The 18,539-nt window shown below is 25.6% G+C and overlaps 5 protein-coding genes across 9 annotated transcripts in view; 1 reads left to right on the forward strand and 4 right to left on the reverse strand.

Moving 5' to 3' along the window:
• Positions 1 to 448: 448 nt before the first annotated feature.
• LOC105431083 (putative cytochrome P450 12a5, mitochondrial) lies at positions 449 to 5,302 on the reverse strand. Its single transcript, XM_089084595.1, is given in 11 exon segments — positions 449 to 572; positions 662 to 871; positions 933 to 1,011; positions 1,206 to 1,375; positions 1,439 to 1,616; positions 1,811 to 2,058; positions 2,382 to 2,523; positions 3,417 to 3,539; positions 3,596 to 3,707; positions 4,325 to 4,609; positions 4,810 to 5,302. Coding segments are annotated over 11 exon segments (1,827 nt in total). The 5' UTR covers positions 4,979 to 5,302; the 3' UTR covers positions 449 to 461.
• Positions 5,303 to 5,515: 213 nt separating this feature from the next.
• LOC105431082 (homeobox protein DBX1) lies at positions 5,516 to 8,961 on the reverse strand. 3 transcript variants are annotated; one of them, XM_011645032.2, is made up of 5 exons: positions 8,816 to 8,961; positions 8,496 to 8,554; positions 7,984 to 8,199; positions 6,140 to 6,327; positions 5,516 to 5,990 (listed from the first exon to the last, which is right to left on the reverse strand). In XM_011645032.2, the coding sequence occupies exons 2-5, from the start codon at positions 8,536 to 8,538 to the stop codon at positions 5,811 to 5,813; spliced, it is 627 nt and encodes a 208-aa protein (XP_011643334.2). In that variant the 5' UTR covers positions 8,539 to 8,554; positions 8,816 to 8,961; the 3' UTR covers positions 5,516 to 5,810. The 3 variants fall into 3 exon arrangements, with proteins under 3 accessions (XP_011643334.2, XP_088940539.1, XP_011643333.2); XM_089084413.1 differs by having other exon boundaries at positions 8,496 to 8,705; positions 8,816 to 8,955; XM_011645031.2 differs by lacking the exon at positions 8,816 to 8,961 and having other exon boundaries at positions 8,496 to 8,745.
• Positions 8,962 to 10,882: 1,921 nt separating this feature from the next.
• LOC105431081 (uncharacterized) lies at positions 10,883 to 12,533 on the reverse strand. Its single transcript, XM_011645030.2, has 4 exons — positions 12,328 to 12,533; positions 12,084 to 12,239; positions 11,605 to 11,891; positions 10,883 to 11,114 (listed from the first exon to the last, which is right to left on the reverse strand). Exons 2-4 carry the CDS (start codon positions 12,226 to 12,228, stop codon positions 10,977 to 10,979), a joined length of 570 nt encoding a protein of 189 aa, XP_011643332.2. The 5' UTR covers positions 12,229 to 12,239; positions 12,328 to 12,533; the 3' UTR covers positions 10,883 to 10,976.
• A 163-nt stretch (positions 12,534 to 12,696) lies between these two features.
• Positions 12,697 to 14,524, forward strand: LOC105431080 (uncharacterized). Its single transcript, XM_089084412.1, has 4 exons — positions 12,697 to 12,839; positions 12,955 to 13,208; positions 13,314 to 13,430; positions 13,689 to 14,524. Exons 1-4 carry the CDS (start codon positions 12,758 to 12,760, stop codon positions 13,953 to 13,955), a joined length of 720 nt encoding a protein of 239 aa, XP_088940538.1. The 5' UTR covers positions 12,697 to 12,757; the 3' UTR covers positions 13,956 to 14,524.
• Cep164 (centrosomal protein 164) overlaps positions 14,000 to 18,539 on the reverse strand; it is a 17,651-nt gene continuing 13,111 nt past the window's right edge. For 2 of the 3 annotated variants that reach the window (XM_011645025.2, XM_011645026.2), the window contains 2 exons: positions 17,680 to 17,874; positions 14,000 to 17,230 (listed from right to left, as the gene is read on the reverse strand). In XM_011645025.2, coding sequence (XP_011643327.2) covers positions 16,983 to 17,230; positions 17,680 to 17,874 — 443 coding nt within the window. In that variant the 3' untranslated portion in view covers positions 14,000 to 16,982. Of the gene's footprint in view, positions 17,231 to 17,679; positions 17,894 to 18,539 lie in introns of those variants that run through there. The other variant, XM_011645027.3, reaches the window with a different exon arrangement.

Genomic DNA, 18,539 nt, shown 5'->3' on the forward strand with positions numbered 1-18,539 from the left:
TGAAATGTTTCGAGGATGCATGTTTATAAGCAGATTTTGTCATTTGTAGACTTCATGTTTAAATATCTCGCCGCGAACATGCATAACATTAGGCAGTAACATTTCGCTGTGTGCTTGGCATTTGCCGGGGTGGATACGCATTCATTTGACAATTGTTAATAATTAATAATTTACTAATTGCAAACATCACAAAACGGTAGAGGACTTTTCTGTTCAATTTGATCCGTTCTACCTGTTCACAAGCGGTGTATCATTATGAATTAAACATTCTATATAATTGGTATATTAGCTTTTTCCTTCCATTATTTTTATACAGAAAGATAACATTATGATAATAATAATAATCCTAAATAAATAATATAATTTTAATAAAGACGTATCTTTACATTTAATAATTATGAGATATTATCTTGTTTTTCACATTCTTCTGATTATCTCAATTCTATAATTTTTCTTATTTTTCAACTTCTATTCACAAATCGAAAACGTAAAGGTCTGTTTGGTACATTTATCATAAGAAATCGACTTCGGATTTCTGCATAATCGTACTCAATTGTGAATTCTCGTACCAGCTATAAAAGGTAAAATACAAATTTCAAATTTTATATTTTTATATTACTTCTCCACATATTTATGGCTTATTACATATAAAATTCATTACTTTTGCAGTAAGTAACATCATCTGTGTTTCAGCCATACTTTTTCCTAAACAAGATCGTACACCGTAACCAAAAGGTAGACATGAATATTCTTGATAATTATTATATGCATATTCATCGAAATTTAACCATCGTTCTGGTTGATATTTTTCAGGATCTTCAAAATGTTCCTCACGTTGTGATGTTATTTGATTTGCCATTATGACGAAAGTCTAAAAGGTAAAAATTATCCATTATATCATGTTTAAATTCGAACAAATACTCACAACTTACTCCTTTCGGTATTGTATATCCATGTAACGAAATTGCCGAAGGCAACAATCTCGTCAAATACGGAAATGCTGGTCGCAATCTTTTACAAAAAATATATATACATATGAATAAATATACAATATTTATACATTTACATTTTTATACATAAAGCATATTTGTTTATACGTTTAGTTTGTGCTTTTGGCGCTTTTTATGAGCAATAATTTATAATTATTTAAAGTTTTAAAATTGTGCAAACTAATATGATAAAACGGTTATTTTAATTTTTGTTACCGAAGACTTTCCTTGATGCATGCCTTTAAATATGGCATATTTTCCAAGCTTTCTTTTGTCAAAGTATATTTTATTTTAGGTGAAATAGAAATTATTTCGTTATACAATCGTTTCTGTATTCTTGGATTTTTTGCTAAAAAATAAAGTAGAAACGCCTCGCAATTAATGATCTGAAATTTTAAGATTAGTTATTTACATTCTTATTACAATTATATCAGATTATTATATATTACAGCTTGAACGCCTAGAATAATCATGTCCATCAAGAGGATAGAAATGTCATTTGGATCAATATGCTGAATTATCATTTTTTCGAGTAATGACAAATTTCTTTTTTCAATTGTAGATTTTTCTTGTTTTGATGAAGTTTGCAATTTAGTCTGCGCTTGACGAATATATTTTCCAATAATTCTAGAATAAAAATTCAGAAATAAATATTACTCGAAAAATTAGTAAAATAAAATATTAAAATAAAAAAAATTTTCTTAGTGGCGTAATAAAATAATTAATATATTAAATAAAATTTGTGATTGTACATATACACATTTATTACATATAAAAAGTAAGATAAGCTTCTTAAAAGTCGCTATATTTTGTTAACTCACTCATCAAGAACATCGCAAGCTGCATAAAGTTTTTTGGCAAATGGAGTTTCAAAGAATCTCCACACCTGAAATCCAGTTTCGCAGCGACTCATATATGTATGAGCAGTGATTAATGCATTAATAATTTTTGTGGCTTCGGAGGTTGATTTTGACGTAGAATCAAGAAAACCAAGGTGTTTGTTAAACATTGTCACATAGAAGCATTCCATACCCCACGCAGTGAGTTCTCGATGAAAATTCGTAGGCACCTATTATTCAAATATTAACAAAAATATTGCTTCTTAAGCTATATATTCTCTACATATTTGCTGGTTGTACATAATGAAGTTGTGTTTGTTTACTTGTCACAATTTACTTGCTATAATTTGTTTATTATAATTTTATGGCTCAGACATATCCATAAAATATAAACAATAAACAAATTATAGCAAGTCTGAGTTGCTCATATATAACACATTATTTTATATTTAAATCATAATATCATTTATATAAAAAAATAAGTTGGATTTAGACAATTGATATTATTGTATATTATTAATTATTTATTATTTATTATATATAAATGGTCTACCTCATCTTGGCGATTGCGTATATTATGAATTCTGTTAATAAGTTCGTCACACACTGAATCCAGTTTTTCAATATAATCAGAAGTAATTTCATGAAACGGTTGATCAACTTTCTTTTTTACTTCTAACCATTCTGAACTTTGCCTGTATTTTATATTATATGTAATTTGTTATAATATATTATATATTATTCTTACAGAATTGAGATGTTACTTATAATAATAATATATACATGTGCATTAAAAAAAGTAAATGTAACACCATTATTGTTTCAGTTACTTTTTTTTAATAATAAATTGATAACAACGTTGTATTTTTTTTTATTATTAGTAACGATAACAATAATGCAATTACATTTTCAAGATGACGAATAATCGTTTCTTGTATTGTTTGTATGTAATTATTATACATTATATAAATGCATATATAAATGGAATGATACAAACAAGTTCTAAAAAATGGTCTTTAAAATTTGGTGAAAATTGCAAGAAATGTAGACTAAGGCTTATTAAATATATAATTTAATATAGAATAAAAATTGTTAAATATATCCAAAAAAAGAATGTCTGTGCTAGATTTATACAAAAAGATTAACATATAAATAAAAATGTAATATAATCTTTTTGCAGATATAAACTATATTTTTATATAAAACTTACAAAAATTTTTATACAGATAAAATATAAACAATAAAAAAAGTATTCATACATTTATTTTTTTTAAAAGCAAATGTTTTTTAAGATTCTTTTTGACTTTTTGCAACTATCTTGAACAGACAAAGAAACCACATGAATTAATACTTTTATTGTAACATATTTTATAAGAATTTTTATCATGTATTTTTATTGTTTCTGATATCATAATTCAAGATATTATATCAATGAATCAATTATAATGAGTCAACAGGAGCCTTAAGATATCACTGTGTTTTTGTACAAATCATGATATCATGTTTTTTTGTACAAATTAAATTTATTATTTCATGTACTTTAATAATTGTATTAAATTCTTTTTAAAAACAATTGTATTATACGTACAGAGAAAATGCTCCAGCGGAACGATATTTGTGATGATTAAGGCGGTAATGTTGAAGGATATCAATACCACTACGAATAGGTAATTTACTTTCCTGTTTAAAAACTTCTGCTATATGCTCGGGTCTAAAAAGAAAGATGAATTAATTATAAAAAAAAATTGAAATTATAATAAATCTTACCGGTGAATCATAACTATATCATTCACAAGTGGTCCGTTAATTCGTACGATACATCCATATTCATCAAACAAGAACTTAATTGGTGTGACATTGCGATTCCATGATAATCGACCTACAAAATAATATATTAAGTTATCCTTAATTAATTTAATTTAAATTGAAAAGTTCTTTTTCTTATATTATTTAACTTGTTTAATCGTTTTTTAATTATCAATTATACTAATTCTTCTAAAACTTCTATAAAATTTTGATAATATTTTTATTTATTTTTGGAGTATTACTCTAGGTACATGTTATATCATATCAATAAAAATGTATATTTTTTTTTTAATAAAAAAAGAAAATAATTTTTTTTCTAGCCTTTCTTTAATTTTTTTATCTACTTATCTAATAAAGACATACGTTATATATACATAAACATATAATGTACAAATTATTTGAATATATATATATATATACTATTATTTGAATATATATATATATATGAAGTTCAAAAATTTTTTATGTGTTTTTTTGCATATATTTTATCTGTATTTTTAAACCTCAGACGATTTGTTCAAAATTTGAAGAACCAAAATTAATTTATATTCCATGTATATTATAAAAATCATAATTATATTTTGTATTTGCAAAATTATATTTTGTATCTCTCTTTGATTTCTCGAGATCAACTTGAAAATATAAAACAAATATCTCTTCAAATTTCAAGCAAACTTCAAGGGATCGTACCCTGGGTAAGCCTGCTGATTAGTAAACTGCAAAACAGTTGCGTACCCAAGAGTGGCACGTATTTCCAATATTTTTCCCATAATTTCAGGATCATTGGGCCAGGAATTTCCTCAAACGGTAATGATGCTTTTTCGATATTAGCACGTGGCTCAACTTTTGATATAGGAATTTTAAAACTTTCCGCAGTTATCTCAGAATTTATCGTTTCCAATAATGGCATTGCTTTTGTTGACGTTGCAGTTGCACTCACTGTTGGAATCGCATGTGATTGCGTCATAGAGGAAGCTAAAAAAAAAAATATGAAGTTATAGATAATATTATGATACAATTATATACAATTTTCTTTTTAAATTTTCCAGTGTTTTAGTTTATCATGTCCTTTAATTTAATGTCATTATGTCCTTTAATTTTGTTAATATGTCCTTCAATATGTCCTTAAATCTTGAAAATTATTTAATTATAAAATTATTCGAATAATTAATTACTATATTACTCGATTATTATGTCAATGGAATTGAGTAATACGTATTTACTTTTCTCAGTGGCTGCCAATGTATTTGCTAGTTTTGTTGTTGAACGATAGAAGCATTTTCCATACATTTGCAATGAAATATGTCGAGCAATAAAGATGGATCGCATTAAGTAACGTATCATCTTTTTTTGTAGTTATGATATTTTTACAATATTAAGATGTAGTTTTATATATCCTGAGTAAAAAATTTAATTAAAATATAAAGTCACTGATTATTGGAAAAGAATACAGATGCAAGTTATTAAATATATAATGAATGTGTAAATTTATTATATATTATATATTCGTACCTGTTGCTAAATATAGTTTAGAAAAACTAAAACTGATAACTAAATATTGTTACGTTTAATAAAGATTAAGTTATATACTTATACTGATGAGAGCGGAAATAACAAAATCGTTGTCGCGGAAACATATCGAAAAAACAGAAAATCATGACATTGATAAATTCATTCTAATACACACACACACACACACACACACACACACACACACACACACAGCATGCATATATTGACTATGTTCAGACATATATTGTCACTGAAAATCTACAGTATACATAACGTGAATTATAGATTTTCAATACTGGCAATATATATCGGAAAACATGACTATTATGTATTCAAATTTAATACTGGTTATTAAAGAAATATTTTACGTATATGTGTATAAAGTTTTATTAAACTTATAGTAAATTATTGATACAAATATGCAATGGCAATTTGCATTATTTTTACAATTATAACAAATTGTTTATAATAGATGTTATAAATGCATCATTTTTTTCTTTTAAAAAGATAATTATTGCATACTTTATTGAACATATTGAGAGCACTTATATTTATTATGTATTATATATATCATTGTTTCCTAATAATTCTTAAGCTTTTGATAAATATCTATAAATATAATTTTATTGAAAATATAGTTTTTCGTTATATATATATGATGTTTTCATAAATCTACGTCGATTTCTATATCATCTTCATCTTGTCGCGTCGTATCATTAGTAATGGATTTAACTAATTTTTGCGGAAGATCTTTTTGCGTAGAATCTGGACCAGCCAATGCAGCGTTTTCGTTTTCTCTTGTATGTCGCCACTTCATGCGACGATTTTGAAACCAAACCTTGACCTAAGATCCACAAAAAATAAATTTAATAAAAATGATTTTTTTTATTATTAATATTATCTTTTTACAAACCCCATGCAATAACAAATATTTAAATTGTTTTATTTTACGGACAGAACTTATGTCAGATATTATTTTTTAAGTCATATAACCTGTGCATCGGTTAGACCTAAAGTTGCTGCCAATTGTCTCCTATCTGGTTTCGTAATGTATTTCTGTAGAGAGAATCTTCTTTCCAAACCTTTTCGTTGTAAAGAACTAAAAACTGCTCTGGACCACGATCTTTTTCTTCGTGTGTTTGTTTCTGAAGAGACTACCGTCGAAGAAGATGAAATAGATGCTAAAAAGTGAATATTAATATTTGAATTTTTTAATAATAAATTTTTTGAATTATATACTATAGCTTGATAATTTAATAACTTAATCATGTCAAATATAAATATTCTCCAGTTATATATTTAATAATTTAACAAATAATAATTTAAAAATATATAAATATTTACTTGAAACCAATTAAAAATTTTTATAAAATTTAGAGAGGATTTAATGTCGAGAAAATTAAATATATTCTTAGGAAAAGGAAGAGAAAGATAATTTTACGAATATTTTTACAAATTAAACGGAGATAAGAAAACGGAGATCATGAAAGATAAATGTTACTTTTAGATGAATGTCAGTTTCTACAGATCTCAGATCGAAGAAACCCTCGAGATAGGGTACTTTGGACTAATTTATGGTTGTATACAACATCTGTAAGTATTTAAACAGTGTGGTACTCCCACTCAAACCGAACCTTCGTACAAATCCGAACAGATAACTTTAACATCATAGTTATTTTGGGGTTTTCTTGTTGATTTCTAATCGCATTTCTAATTTGTACATTTTGCTACATTCGATATATTTTTTTTGTATTGTGCAGGAAATTAATATAATGATTTAAATGGAAATATAAATTATATACAGAAAAGAATAATAAAATAATAAAAAAATAGGTTCTTAATAATTACATAAAATTTATAATAACTCGAAAAATAATTTATATATTATTGTTTTATTATTCGTAGCAGTATTATTTCATTTTTTTTAAGTCGAACTTATTAAAATATAGATAATTATCCAAGTGCGTACAAATGTTAAAGAAATAATCTTATTGAATATGTGTGTATTTTAAATTTATATATTATTTTATATTTTATATATATTTATATATTATTTTATTTTACGTAAAACTATATGTGTATGTATCACTAGCTTTCCAAATATTAAAGTTATCAAACGAAAAAAAGAAAGATGTGGGCGCTACCAGATTTCAACTAACCAAGAAAATGCGCATCGAAACCGCTGTTTACATCATGCATAAACGCTGGGTGGCACTTAAGATGTCGTTTAAACACAGACAGGAAACACGTGAATACACTGACATGTAAATATTTTGTTCTACTTGCTTCTGAATATCAGAGGGACAAGACAGTATGTCCATATGGTAACATTTGTCAATGATGTAACCTGCGGTACTCAGTTAAATATTTTAAAAATATTATTACATATCATTAGAAATCAATTTGGAGTATTAAAATAAAAGCATATAAGTTGAACTCGTTCATATTAAAAAATTTATAAATAAAACGTCAATATAGTAAAAGATTAATTTGATTTATTACTCAAATTTAATTAGTCAATCGCATTTGACTAAAGACATCAAGACTTCAAAAGGCATGACGGTGCAATATTTTTAAATTAATTTTAATTAAATTAAATTTATTTTAATAGATTTTTGTATAAAAATTGAACAACAATGTTAACAACAGTGTTAATTATTGAAAAATAATAGTTTGATAATGATTTTATTTCGACTTGATTTTCAATGGCAAAAGGTTTGTTTTCTACAGAAATAGTTCTAATATATATTATCATTATATAGTGAAAAATATGATTTTTAAAAATAAAGGATTAAATAAAGATTGAATAAATAAATTTTGAATTATATTAAATCTACCTCTCGGTACGGGACGTAATGGTGCCGGTCGATATAAAGTTCCTAAACTCTCCGTTATTCCAGTATAAGATGCAGATGAAATGCCCTCGAGTAATGACGAATGACTATGTGGAAATGAAATGCAAGTTTTGACATTTTCACATCGTCCGCAATTTTCGATGTAGGGACAACGTATTAATGGAAATTGTATTGGAAGAGTGTACGGCCCGAGAGTATCTGTTAATGCATTAATTTCATTAGGTTAAAATTTATAGAGCTAGATACTTTATTATTATTATTACAAGATAGAAATATTACAATTGAAAATAATTTTTTTCTAATTTTAATTTTTGTTTAAGAAATGTGTTTAAAAGAAATTAGTACATGCAATACATTCAATTATAAAGAAATGTAACTTAATAAATTAAATTAAAAAACACATATTTAAATTTGCTAATAATGTACAAAAGTAAAAATTTATTTTACATAGATATACTTATAAATTATAATTTTCAAATGCTATTAATTTTTACCTGTTTTTTTTGCACAAATTTCATTTGACAATATACGATCCATGCCAAATTTTAATTGTCTAGAACAATTACCATTCTCCATAATGTGAGTATTAACGTTCATTTTTATTTCAACGAATTTATCAAAAATACATGTAATATAGTTAACTGTGTTTATAATAATTTGAAAATTCGCGTTTCTATTTTATACATGTGTATATGTATATGTCTCTATTAATATAAAATATAGATTTATAATAATAATAATTATTATTATTAAAAATTATTATTAAAAATAATATATATATATATATATATATTAATTCTAGTAATTTTTATACTTCAACTAATACAACTATTTCACTATTCACTCTAATTCACTTTTTTAATTATTCTTTGCACTAATAAAATACACATAATTATATTAAATGTAAGTTTGATAGAAAACAAATTTAAAAGTAAAATCCAGATTAATTTAGATTAATTTTATTTTTATTAAGAAATTATCACTTTCACAATATTTGAGACAACTACAGAACAGCATAAAAGTGAATGACTGAATGAGACTCTGCCATGTTGAGAGGTTTCTGAAAAAATCACCACCACTTGTGATTAAGTGGGATTAACTGGATTGGTCCACGAAAATACTGGTAGGCGGTCCTATGAGAAGATTGGTCTGTCCAAGATGATGTGTAGGATGCTGCAGATATAAATGTCGAAATAACATTTTAAGACACACTTTGAGAAAATTTTACATAATTGTAAGAATGATAATGATGAATTATCTTTAATTAAATTTAATGTTAATTTTATATTGTATGAGTATTGTAGAATTTATGTGTATCTATATATAATATTCAGTGTTTGATGTCTTTAACTTATCGCATATTTGCATCTTGCTATTTTCAAATATGAGTTATATATTGAAAATCTTGTAATCAAAATTTCTTGATGTAAAATCTTTCAAGATTCAAGAGTATCAAAGATTAACGTTATTTTCTTTCATTAGATATTCGAATATTTTTATTATATACAATAATACTGTATCATTATTAAACATAATTAAGATTACACCTACTTTTAGTTACAATGAAAAAATTATATCAAAGATATAGATTATTCTAGATCATAATTTAAAAGCAATACAAAATTTTTGTAACGGTTTAGAATTTGGGTAAAAAATTATTTAAATATAAAGAGAACAGAAATATATTTAAAAAAAATAAAAGTGTAAGTAAGAAATAATGACAGAAATCTTAATTTTTGCTTCTGTAAGTATTTTAACTACTTAAGATGATTTATATAAAGTTCTATCGTTATGCAGAGATTAGTTATTCTGTAAACAAAAATTAATTTATTTGTATCACCACTTATTTTGTACTCTTAACAAAAATTTAATTTTTATTTAACAAAACAATTAATCTCTTTATCGCAATAAAATTTTACATAAATCATCTTGAATATTTAAAGTACTTATATAAAAGTTGAGAGATTTTATTATTTCTTAATTATATTTTTATTAAAATACATTTTTATTTTATATTTGAATAATTTTTTGTCCATGTTCTAAACCGCTGCTAAATATTTTCTATTATTTTTAAATGTGACTTAGAGTATTCTGTAAGTTTTTCATAATTTTTTCATTATAAATATGAAAATTATAAAAACAGTAAATATAATACATCTTTAAATATACTTCAATTTGACACAATTATCTTAAGAATATCATTTATTTAACCCATTTGATTAAAATGAATACTTAAGTGTAAACAAATTAAATGATAGATAAAATGATAGAAGTTACTTTTTGTATTTCATAATTGCTATTTTGGACATGAACATCACATGTAATCAAGAATGGATTGAATTTCGAAGAGCTCTTTGAATGTTGCAAGAATTCACATATATCGGTGAAACAATGGTAGAGACGTATATGTGATCGATGATATCTTTGCAAGAGCCATATGGTTATCTTTGCGTGTAGGTCTACGAAGTACACAACCACTTAGATGTTTATTTGAAGAGCCATGTTTGAAGCTGCCTCTCTACCCACACGCCAAGAATATTCCTCGAAATATGTACACAGCACGATCCTCTATTCGATTTTATTAGGTTTTAGGATTTTCAAGACTCTGAAGATTTGCGTGATAGGTACTTCTTAAATAGAGTTAATCGATCAACAACTTAACTTTCAATTACATTGCAAAAATAGCTTAAAGAAAAAAAGCTTAAAAAATTTAATAATTCATCTAGATTACGAAATTTTGATTTTAATTATAATAAGAATAATTAGTTTAATAACTAGAAATATTTTTTTCATTTACATGTTGTAAAATTAAAACTAAAAAATTTATTATAATATTTCATAAAATATTTGCCATGTTTTACATTGGCTATCTATATTGATTGTGTCTAAATTGATTGTGTATTATCAATTGTGCTCATACAATTATGAAAAAAATTACGAATTTTTATAAAATACAGAATTAATATGTCTTATGATCAGTTGTACAAGGCATAACTTCTTGAAAGCATAATCATTCCTTCGTAGAGTTTGTCGGTTTCAAAATTATTTTCCATTGGATCGAATATTAAAATATTCCGTTTGGGACGATTTACTTTCTGTAGACTTTGCAGGTTCTAGAAAAATATTTAATTAATAATATTTTCTTAAATAAATATATTTATCAAAAATTAATTTATAATAAATAAATTTGTTTAATATACTATACTATTAAATTTTGGAAAATCTTTATTTAATAATAAATAAAGATTTTTTTCCAAAATTTAATAGTTATATATGACTAATGACCTTTTAGCAAAAGGTGTATTGACTTTTGAAATAGTTAGAATTATAATTTAAAGGTATAATGTAGTTTAAAGTTATAAGTTAGAGTTAGAGTTATAATTTTATTAAATTGATTTTAAATTAAATTGAGAAAAGATCTTGTAATAAGATAGTAATTCAATTAAACAAAAAATTATTTATTTAATAATTGTATATTAAAGAAATAACGATTGAATTTATAATCTATTTATAATAAATAAATTTTGAAATTGCAAAAATAGGTATTAAATAAATAATAGCTATATAAATTTTTATATAATTTGATTTGAAAGTAATTCTTACCGAAAATATGAGGACATTTCCGTTTCCATTGGGCGACGAATTGCGACGAATCGCTGTTATAATGAGTGTAAGGAGGTAACCGCCGAATGCAAGAAAAGAGAGCGCAGTTATTGCCAACTGAAAGATCTTTGAGATCTTCGTGTCTTTGCCCTTTTCATCGTAGTGTTCCTCGTATCGTCTTATAGGCTTTTTGCTATTTCTCTTCAAAGCCATTGGTAAAGACATTGATGATGCCAACATTGGTAATGTTCTACTCGAGATGTCCTCGTTTTTTTCGTTAGTAATATCTATAAATAATATAAAAATAAATTTTATATATAAGCAAAGCATAGACTTACAAAATATGAGCAACAAGTGTAATAATTACACTTTATATATGTATATCTTCAATTGTTTCAATCTTAAAATACCATACTTTGATAATATTATTATAATGGTAAAAATTACTTGTTTATAACTAATAATTTATAATAATTTACCATCGTTGCTTGCAAGGGACGATTTTATTTGAATTAGTTTATCCATTGGCAATTCGCTTAAACTGCGAATTTCATGTTGATATAAAGATGTCTCACGTCCACATGTCATTTTTAAAATGCAAAATATTAACAAACCACAATACATAGCTGAGTATTCTAAAATTTACGATTATTATGATATGAATATGCATATTTGTACACTTTAACTATATCATATTAGTATGTTAAATAACAGATAACTTACATTAAATAACACAAAGAGTGTACACTTATTTGGAATATTTTCAACTTGTAGCAATAAAAGTTGTGTCACTTCCGATTATTATGTTAAATCTTTCGTAAAGATTTTCGAATTGCAATCGATGATCGTTATGCAAATTTAAAATGTTAGTTCTAACACTTTTGTCACACTTTAATCCAACCTTATTACTGGTTTCTAACAGGAACGCGACTAAATCGCGCTGCGAAATACCGTAGATGCCGTTTTCTCGCGCTTGGTTAACGAAGCAAGAAGAGTGACATTCGCATAACAGACGACTCAACAGTGACTTTGTCTTTGGAGAGACGCAACGAAATAGAAATAAATGCATAATTAAAACATCCGTTATAATTTGCTTCATAAAGATCCTTGATACCAGTCTCACTACTACTGTCGACCAGTTGAATTCGACGAAATGTCCAGCGTCGTGGTGTATCTTTTCTTTTGTGCTTTTTGGATAACTATATTTAACAATGTGCAACTCACAAAAACGGAAGGCAAGTTTTTCTTTTAAAGAATTAAATTTTTGTTGCAAATATAGCTCTGATAAATATAGCTTGCTAAAATAAATTATTGTAAATACAAATGTTGTATATTTATTTTTATTCTTAGATGTTCTGGATAAGATAAAAACAGGATTGCAATATGCAAGTAATTATCTCGAAACAGCTAAAGACATTGCCGATTTAGTGTCTAAAAGTTTAGGCCATAAGCAAAAACAAAAACGAGGAGAAGACGAAAATGATCAGATAAAACAATCATTTGGCCCTTCAAATCTCATTTCTGCATTCTTTCGTCTCATTGGATTTGATTCGCAAAAAGTTGCAGCAGTCGCAGTCAATAGTGTTATATTTCTTGCACAGATGGTAAATATATATGAACAAATATATTTTACAAGTAATTCAAATTACATAGTAATGATTTTATTCTTGCAATGTTGAAAATGTTTTGATTTTTTTTTTGTTTGACAGATAAGCACACTTTTTGGATTGAAATCATCACAAAATAATATCAGCAGAAATATAGATATAGACAAAGAATTGACTTGGAATCCTTTAAAATTTACTTTGGAAAATAAAAATGAAAAGGTAAATTGTTATAAATATAAAACATATGTAAATTTAATTTTAACGATAAAATGAAAAGGAGTTATTTTATACTTAAGTCTACTACAAGATTGAAATATTCGTGTCTGAATATTTTAGTGTATGTATAATATATACATACTATTGAGTATACGTATTACACACGTACACGCACACTATATTTTAATTGTGCTTATTAAGATAGCCATAATTAAAATGTATCTATAACAAAGAATATAGCTTTTTAAATATATTTAATAGATCCGAAATTTAGTCGAGCAAGCAAGAAATCCAAATTTACCAAATCAACTGATAGCTAGAATGACTGGTTCTGATACTGCTTGCATCAAATTGTTATTATGTAAATCATCTCCAGTCATAAGAGCAGCGCAAAATTCACTTAATAATAAATCGCAGAGCTATGTGCATCGAATAATTGGGTGGTTACCATCTAAAGAGGAATTTGAAACAAATAGCGATGAATGCGAAGATAAACATATCGATTGTCATCTATTTTCGTCACGATAATTAGTATCTTTAAGTAAGGAAGGTAGGAAACGAAATTATCCTCATCAGGAGACTCAGAGAGATATATTTCCATGTTAATAAATATTTCTAACGATGTTTTGTTTTTCGATACAATGGGGTTTCTTCTTCTTTTATATTACAGATTATATGCTTCGAAGATTAACAATATCTTTACTATATATTTACGTAAGAAACAAGATATTCTCAATGCGGTAGATATTAATAAAGTATGTGAGCAAGTATACATGCTATTTATCTATATATTCATTTCTATTGCGCAGAAAATTCGAATTGCTATATTTCCCATAGCATAACATTATATAAGCACAAAATATGCAACAGTGATTGCACGATAAATACAAATAACACTATAAAATTAAATAATATAAGGTGTGTTTGTAAGGACTAGTTTATACTTTGCTCGGATGCATCAAAGATATTTATAATACAATGAGGACGGTGCTAACACGCAGAGTTTCTACACTTTGGAATCTAGAACTTTATTGCCTGTATTTTAAATTATGATTAATGTTTTAACTTATAAGAATAATAAAATATATATGATTCAATTTGTTTGTTTCTTTTTCCTTTCTTTTACACACATATTAATACACACATATAGATAAATCTTTTAATCTGTTTACCGTCATAATTGTATAATTATATTATACTAGTATATTACCTGACATGCATACAATGTTGATTATACTAACTTTAATAAATTTATATTTACATAACAATAATAATAGAGATAGAAAAATTGAACAAAATATTATGTATATATAATTATAGTTGTATATTTTTAGATTGTCTATCCACATTGCTTAATCATTTTTCGTATATTAATGTTAAAAGTTCTCATCATTCAAAGTTATCATTATTAACTGCTTTTAATAATATATGGCACAAAAGTAAATTACAAATTTATTATACTTACTATTATATTATATATATAATAATTTGCACTTGAAATATGCGCATATATATCTTATGTATATTTATTACAAATTATTTCATATAAAAAGAGAAATGTTTCCTGTGACTCAAAATATTATTTTAAGTGTGTAAATATACTTAGTAATTATAATGTAATTATATGATAATTTAAATAATAATATGTAATAACATTTTGTCTCTGTGTTTCAAATTTATATATAAAAACTATATAATAGAAATATAATTATTTAATCAACTAGAGGCATTATATCTATATTCCAAAGTGTACAATCATCAATTAATCTATATCATATGTCTAATGAGATCATGATATTGTAACACAATTTATATATGGGAGTATATATATGAGAGTATACGTTTATACATATATTATCGCCTTTTTCTAAAGATCAATCATAGTCAATATTGGAATAGTTGTAATCGATGAAAATTCTCGGTCGACCAAAAAACATTTGGCATATATTCAACTTATTTAGTAATTTACATAACTTATATCGTACAATATCTATAATTTCTAATTAAGAGAAAATTTTGGCATTTGAAAAATGACTATGATTAGTATAGACATATTAAGATTACATGCGCGATATTTATGTTTACATTAAAAATATTTTGCAAATAGTAGTAACGTCTTGTAAATATTTTATAAGATATGCCTATAATATAAACATAAACAGTTTCATTTAGATATAGAAAATACAAATTATAGAAATTTACAAAATATTCTACAAAATATTACGAATATTTATGTTTTTGATTCAAGTTTCATAAAATCACAATTAACAATTAGAATATCGCGCACAAGTCATTATAATATACCATACATTTATCTCAAACGCAGTTAAGTATTCTATACTATAATTATGTAAGACTCGTCTTTTATATATTACAACATGTTACATATTAATAAAAAATTCGTTTCTATATATATAGACGATATATAAAGGATTAACAGACTGTCAGAAAAAGAAAGAAACGGGCCGTTTGTCATAGTATGCATTGTACTGTGCTAATAGCATCAAAATCTCGATATTGATATTTACAAGAGACACTATCCATCAGATTTCTTTTGTAAATATGCATATATGTGCCAACCCTGTATTATTAATTTTACAAATCTTTACAATATAATATAAAGTTTATTAATCAAAAGTGTCAAAGCGTTTATTATCATCCACAGATATGTGGAAATATACCGTTGATAAAGTTTGAAACAACTGGAAGACGGAAATAGAAACTAAGTTTTGTGGAATGATTTATTTTCTTGTAGGATAATATTCGCTTTGTTTATTCATAATATTTTATTTTATTCATCAAGAAGACAAAAATCTTGCCATGTGGCATTTTATTTAGATTGATGTAGGTGATTGTTAACATTTTCACATATTCCTTTTACACGTATGGCTTCATTTTTTTATATGTAATAAAAAACAGTCTTGCACTGCTATGCTATCAATCAAGATTAAAGAGTTTAATTAAATTTATTAATACAATTGTTTCACTTCTTATCAAAGTACAATCAATCAAATACATGATCTAAAATCGAATTAAAAAAATGCCGCTATGAATGCCTATTGAACACTACATTACATATTATAATTATCACATCCAATTTCTACAAAATTTTCATCCATATGTGAATTATCTATCGAAACGATATAACTATATTATTATTTTTGACAGCTTCAATCGGTGATTAGCAAAGAAAAAAACAAGATTCGGAGCAGCAAGCGAGCACAAATTTAAATTCCATACAAATCGGATACATTTTCATCGGATACATGATTCAAATAGAATTATTTTCAATTCTCCTACTAAAGGTCACAAAGGTCACAAAATCACTTTCAATGAAATATTTTAATCATAATCCATATAAAATCTATTAACTGGCTAAGGAAATGAATTGCACAATTAATAAATTATTCGAAAAATATTATTAAAATATTGCTAATTAAGTAATGCTATATTTTCAATTAATTATCAAATCAAGATTATTTAAGATTATAGATTAACTTTGCAAAAGAATAGAAGTTTCTAAAAAGAAAAAAATTTCTTTTCTAGATGTGAACCTTAAAGAGTTGCTTGGCCGGGACTAATCATGTCGGTATTTTCCACGCGAGCTTGGCGTAACCAATCCCTGAGGTTTCTGGTCCTTTCCATCAAATTCGAAGCATTTCTCTCGACTGTACCAACGCTGGTGGTAAAGCCACTATTAGGGCCATACTGAGCGATAATATTCTGAGTCGTGGTAATAGGAGGTTGAGCAGCGGTTAATTGAGACAGGATATTAGACTGTATGTTGGGTGTACCAAAGGCACCTAAAAAAAAGAGATGTTGTTGAAAGATAAAAAATTTCATATTAAAAAAATTTCTTTTCTCAATATTTTGCATTCGTAAAGAGATTTATTTATACTCAATAATAGTGTTTAATTTTACCACTTTCCATATAATATTATCTTAAAATATATATTTAATTATACATATATATATATATATATATATATATATATATATATATGTGTGTATATATGTATATAATTATATGTATATAATTAAATATATACTTTAAGATAATATTATACATATATATATGTACATATGTGTATAATGTAAAATATATATATATTTAGGATTAATTAAATATATATATTTAGGATTAATTAAATTTGTAATATATGTGAGTTTAATTAATTTTGAAAATATTTTACACAGGCTTGTAATATTCGTATAATATTTTTAAACTTTTGAATGAATTCTTTTTCTTTACCTTGCATGCTGTTAGGCTGCGTAGTAAGATGATGAAATCGTAACCAACGCAAATAAGAATACATAAGAGTTGGTGTTGGAGGTATGTTACTGTCTTGACGTTTATTCAAAACATCCCAAATTTCCCGTATTTCTGAATTCAAATTTTCTAAACTTGCAATGATTTCGGTAGATTCTTGATAATGATCTGGTTTATCTAGATTTCCAACAACAAACTATACAATGTAATGCAAATTTATGTAGTCATTTATATAATAAATAATTATGCATTGCATTGTGTGATTGTACAGTAGAAAAATAATTAATTTAAAATTTAGATAATAATATTTAAAAATTATCTACATATATTTTTTCTAGTCTATCTTTGAAATAAGATATGTAATTTTTTCCTCTACATTCTCTTTATAAAATCATATCTTTATAAAATTGAAGCTAATCTTTATAAAATCATATTTTTATAAAATTGTAGCTAATCCATAAAACAAATTTAAAAATAACTGTGCAAAAAGCAATGTTATATCTATGTCATTTTTATATAATAATTAAACAAAAAAAATTAAGAAAACAAAAAGAAATAATTAAAATTTCATTTAAATATCAGCTTAGAGAAAAAGAGAGGAGGGAGGGGGGAGGAAGAAAGGGAAAGAGAGAGGGAGAGAGAGGGAGAGAGAGAGAGAGGGAGGGAGGGAGGGACGGAGGAGAGAGAGAGGGAGGGAGGGAGGGACGGAGGAGGAGAGAGAGGGAGGGAGGGAGGGACGGAGGAGAGAGAGAGGGAGGGAGGGAGGGAGAGAGATGGAGGAGGGAGAGAGAGGGAGGAGGGGAGGAAGGGAAGGGGAGGGAAGGGGGAGAGGGAGAGAGAGG

Source organism: Pogonomyrmex barbatus, unplaced genomic scaffold (assembly GCF_055798465.1).
Source record: "Pogonomyrmex barbatus isolate J1 unplaced genomic scaffold, ASM5579846v1 scaffold9, whole genome shotgun sequence".
Lineage (NCBI taxonomy): Eukaryota > Metazoa > Arthropoda > Insecta > Hymenoptera > Formicidae > Pogonomyrmex > Pogonomyrmex barbatus.